At 35.4% G+C, this 4,949-nt stretch overlaps 1 protein-coding gene and 1 long non-coding RNA gene across 4 annotated transcripts in view; one reads left to right on the top strand and one right to left on the bottom strand.

Moving 5' to 3' along the window:
- Window positions 1–4,943, bottom strand: part of LOC102679388 (probable chitinase 10) — a 14,366-nt gene extending 9,423 nt beyond the window's left edge. For 2 of the 3 annotated variants that reach the window (XM_006621549.2, XM_006621547.2), the window contains exons 1-8: window positions 4,670–4,943; window positions 2,324–2,642; window positions 1,845–2,095; window positions 1,703–1,756; window positions 998–1,614; window positions 737–922; window positions 508–652; window positions 7–366 (exon numbers count right to left, since the gene is read on the bottom strand). In XM_006621549.2, the coding sequence (XP_006621612.1) occupies window positions 7–366; window positions 508–652; window positions 737–922; window positions 998–1,614; window positions 1,703–1,756; window positions 1,845–2,095; window positions 2,324–2,640 (1,930 nt within the window). In that variant the 5' untranslated portion in view covers window positions 2,641–2,642; window positions 4,670–4,943. Of the gene's footprint in view, window positions 1–6; window positions 367–507; window positions 653–736; window positions 923–997; window positions 1,615–1,702; window positions 1,757–1,844; window positions 2,096–2,323; window positions 2,643–3,068; window positions 3,469–4,669 lie in introns of those variants that run through there. The other variant, XM_006621548.2, reaches the window with a different exon arrangement.
- LOC116186364 lies at window positions 2,492–4,068 on the top strand. The gene is made up of 3 exons (XR_004151345.1): window positions 2,492–2,623; window positions 3,512–3,723; window positions 3,780–4,068. It is a non-coding gene; the product is annotated as an uncharacterized LOC116186364 (long non-coding RNA).
- Window positions 4,944–4,949: the final 6 nt, after the last annotated feature.

A 4,949-nucleotide genomic window follows, 5' to 3' on the forward strand; every position in this document is an offset into this window, starting at 1 on the left:
ATTTACTATATTCTATGTCAACCCAGGGATCCAACGGTTGAATAAGCAACGTATCAGGATTCAATCCAGCAAACGCATAAATTATGTCGGTACATAAACGAGGGTTTAGACGTTCTGGAACAAATAATCCATCTCCTTTGCGATATAACGACCATGAAGTCACGTAGCAAACTACTCGGGGACCCTTTTCCGACGAGATCTCTAAATGTTGCAATTTTTGTGACTCTCTTATTTCACTCTGATAACGATCTCCTTGAATTCGATTAAATTGGCCAGATTTACAAACATTCGAATTCGCTTTTATGCAACGACCATTGTTCGAATTGAAATATTTCCCAGGTCCGCATTGGCCCCGATATCGTACTCCTGTATACACAATGATTAATTAAGTAAAAAATATTGTCCATTAAGTTTTTTTTTTTTTTAATAGAAAAATTAATTCGATCTTTGTAAATTAATCAATATTATTAAAAAGATTCAGAATTTGTTTACAATCAGATTACTTACCATTGTGACAAGAATAAAATCCCGAACAATTCTGGGGATCGATAGAAAGTCCATCTGTGGAACATTTTCCCAATTGTGTCTCGTCGTAAAAGCCTATCGATTCCGTTGCAGCGTTTAACATGGGCCACGAATTTCCGCAAATACCCTAATAGCAACATTTAATTTTTTTTTTTAATTTTATATTAAGAGTGAGTGCGAGAAATTAGAGAAGAGAAAACAATTTATTAACTTGAAAATCATCCAAGTCGAGAGACCACAAAGAAACTCCGCCAAGCTTCATCGATCTAATGTACGCTACTTTGATTTTCACCGTCAATGGATCCTCGTAACCGACCCATTGATCTCCACGTTTTATGTACGGTCCTTCTTCATCTCTTCCGGCAATCCACAATCCATCTTCCAGTTTCTCACATATCTGGACGCAATGATAAATATAAATAAAAAGAAAGAATCTTTTTTTAGGTTAAAATAAATAATATCGAACAATTACTTCGTAATAAGCCATCCTTCCGTTTTTCTGCTTGTCATATGTATTCTCGATTCCTGGTCCAATGATAGGCGCGCCAGCATCCGTAAAATTCTCGAATTTCAAAGTATATCCTTGGCCAAACACAGATAAACCAAGAACGATCTTTGATCTGTGTTCTCTCGGCACACGGTCGATCCATTTGTTAGTCACTCGAGCTACGTATTTCAGAGGAGCCGGATGAAGTGCCAATTTTTCCCTTCTGAAAGCTGGACTATCCCTCCACGCTCTCAGAAGAAGCAGATCTGCCACAGAACTAATTTCTTGATCCACCGGATCTTCTGGTCTTTGAACCACTGCAAGAATGTATTGTTGATCAACGAAAAACTTTCTAATTGTCCTCAACAACAGTTTCAAATCGTTCGAATGATTCGCCGATCCTTCCCAATCGATTTCCACTCCGTCGAAGTCGTGCGTTTGGAGAAAGTTTATGATGGATTTGGCAAATTTTTCACAGTGGAAAGCGCAATAGCTTTTGGTTAGTTCAGAGAACAATTTTCCTCGGTTTGGAACCGAGATCGAGACGAGCACTTGCAACGCTGGATCCCTCGATCGATGTCCCGTTACTGTTTTGTATCCACCTATATTTGAATTGAACGGAATAAATTAACGGGACTCGGATTTTTAACGTATCCTTTCCGCGAAATAATTAATGATTTACAACTTTACCCTTGATCTCGTCATATTCGCGATCTCTCGAGACGATAACCATCTTCTCTGGATCTGAGAAAATTTTATTCGTCATTTACGGTATACGTATTTATTAATATGAACAAATCGATTCGATATAATATCGAAAAAACTGAATTACCTAAAGTGGCTGCGATGTATATCAAATGGCTGCATCGGTGGTGTGGTATGGATTGAGGAAACAAAGAAAATGGCTCTACTCTGTGTACTGCACTAGAGTTCAAATAGCAAACCACTTTTGGATTAATGATTTGTTCCATTCTTGTTAACGTTGGCGGAGCTAATGGTTCGATCCAAATCGATTCGTGATCGACGTTCCCAAAGAAGGGAGCTTCACGATGTTCAACGGCATCTCTTAAAGGCACTCGACCACTAAAGCAACATAAATCATCCTTCATTAATTATCCAACGAACAAAAAGATAATGAAGAAAACATCGAGTAACTCCATATATATTTTCGATCCGCAATCTCGACACGCAATCGTTGATAAATTAATCATGAAAGATGATTATCGATCATTTACAAATGAAATAATTCAAGATATCGAAGATCATGTTTATGAAATAAGATATGTATTATTATGTCTAATAAATACTGACTCTCTGAAATTCTGCAGGGGTAAATTATCGACTTGAGAATCGATCTTATTTGAGGGCAACGCTTCGACTGCATCGCGCAAAGGAAACCTTCGAGATCCGTAATCCTCGTGAGTAATGGCGGGATCTAACGATGGTGAATCGATCATTGGTGGACCTTCGACAGCATCACGTTGAAACAATGGCACGTTGATGATTTCTACGTCTGTTTCTTCTACAGAGTCCCATGGAGGTGGTTGTAATATATCAGGTATTGTCTTTCGATAAGGTGGTCCTGAAGCCACCGAAGTCACGAAGATTAAGGTTAGCCAGAGAATCATCGCTAAAAAAACATTTTTCGAAATTATAATCTGAAAACGTTGAAATAACATAAAATTTTTATAGATCCTTTAAAAGCTAGCAACATCGGTAAATCTAAAGATTGTTGCCAATAAAACAAAAATAATAATAATGTTCGTGAATAATAAGTGAATCTAATCGATCATACTCGAATGATAATGATTAAGATCATTAAGTGTATTTGTGTCCTTTAATTTTACTTCTTCTCAATATTAATATAATAGTAAGAAAAGTGGTTTTTGCCTCTATGAAAAAATTATAAAAATATTCATGAAGGAATACAAAGTTATTGATCGAATCGGATTTAATTAGCAAATAACATACAATAGATTAAATACAGAGACAGTGTTTGACAATTAATCTGACAATTACAAATTATCGTAATTAAAAGCAGATATATGCTACACACGTGCATCGATATCTGAAAACCAGAATTGCTGGATGCATCATTTGTGTGATGTGCGTGCAAACCTGTCCTGCACTTAAGACACGCGTGTACGGATACCGGAAAAGAAAAATATACGAAGAATGAGATATGCTTCGCATTATGATGACTGCGAACTTTTTCCGAGTTCAATTGCACTGATGATTGATCACATATCTTGAAAAACAATCGTAAATCATTCACAACTAGTACATGCTTAATATTTTTGTTATCTCTTTACTGGATTGCTAACAAGCTTGAGACAGAATATTTTTTGCGAATGCATAGAATGTATAGTATAGTACTTGTAAATACATAATATATTAATCTTAAAAGACCTTGAAAGTGTTGAACATTTAAAGCCATAATACGATAGAATTATTGTCCAATTAAGTTTTTTATTAATATTGGCATTTGCATATTTTTAGTCGAAGCAGCTTGTTTGATCGTTGTGTGAATCTTTAATCATCATATAACGCGAAATCGAAATTGGATGCGAGCATTGCTGTGCTGATTCACTCGAGGACAAAGACACGCGCCGCTACTTGAATCCTCATGATAGCGTTTAGCCATTAAAAATGCTACTCTCGTAGGTGGAAGTGACCGCAAAGAGGACAATGTTTGCCAGTCAAGCCGTCAGGTACTGATCTTCCGAAACAACGTTAATGACAATTTGATATTGTATTTTTTTCATAGATTCCTCCTCGTATTGTTAAATGTAGGTACGAAATTTTAAAGAATTCGTTGAGTTTTATCTTTCAATCTTATTTAAACAAGACACAAAGATTATAAAATATCGAATGGTTTTTGAAGTGGATCAATAATGGAAGAGATTAAGGAGTGTCGAAACATTTAATAGACCATTTAATAGATTGTTAAACACTATATTCATTGTTTTTATCTTATCATCGGAAAATGTGTTTCGATAAATTTTTGTTACGTACATAAGATGTCTCTTATTGAAAATATATAAAGAATTTGTTTCGATTAATGAAATTCACAGGAAAAATCTTGAAAATCCGTCTGATAATGAAAAATTAAAAGAAGAAATTATTAAATAACCCATAAAGTTCTGTCATTAAGTTTATGATAGAAAAATATATATAAAATAAACAATTATGCATAAAATGTAGTATTCCACAGTATTCCACAGTTGCAAATGATTATTGAAATTTAAGATTAAGGTAAAAAAATAAGACATTATGATAAAATAATAATGCATTTTTGCTACTTATTATATATTCAATTACAACGAATTCATTTTTTTGAAAAAGTTGTCAGAAACTTCGTCAATGAAAACTTCTTGTTCCATTCTCTTAAGCCTCTCCTTTTGAATTATATTATACATATAATTCTTGTTAAACAATCATCTCCAGAACTAAAATAAACAACGTCGAAGAAAACTTTTTCAAAGTCGTAACTTTTATATCACACTATTCTTTCTCTTGTTAAACAAAGACAAAACTTTCTTGATGATTTCCTATTAAATTTCTTTCAGCACAAAAGAAAAAATAGAAGGGAATTTCACTTAACGAAAAGAAACGAATAAAAATTTAATCGGAGAATAGTGAAAGAATCGCACGAACCTTGCGGAGGGAACACGTTCTCCAAAAAATGAGCCAATGCGTTGATTGTAACCGATCCGAGGTGTGAATGGTAGTCGATTCCAGCGTACTGCCCGATTGATGATTGAAAAGCCGCGAGACCAGGCCCCTCAACTCTCCACCGCTAGGTCGTCCGCGATGAATTTTTCAAAGCATACCACCCGCCTCGTGGGGAGGGCTAACTTGCATGAATCTGGTATTCTGAACGCGGCTGGACGCCCATATATACCTACTCCATCGTCGGAGGGACCCCTCGGCTCCC

This window comes from Apis dorsata, unplaced genomic scaffold, assembly GCF_000469605.1.
Source record: "Apis dorsata unplaced genomic scaffold, Apis dorsata 1.3 scaffold_631, whole genome shotgun sequence".
In the NCBI taxonomy this organism is placed as follows: domain Eukaryota; kingdom Metazoa; phylum Arthropoda; class Insecta; order Hymenoptera; family Apidae; genus Apis; species Apis dorsata.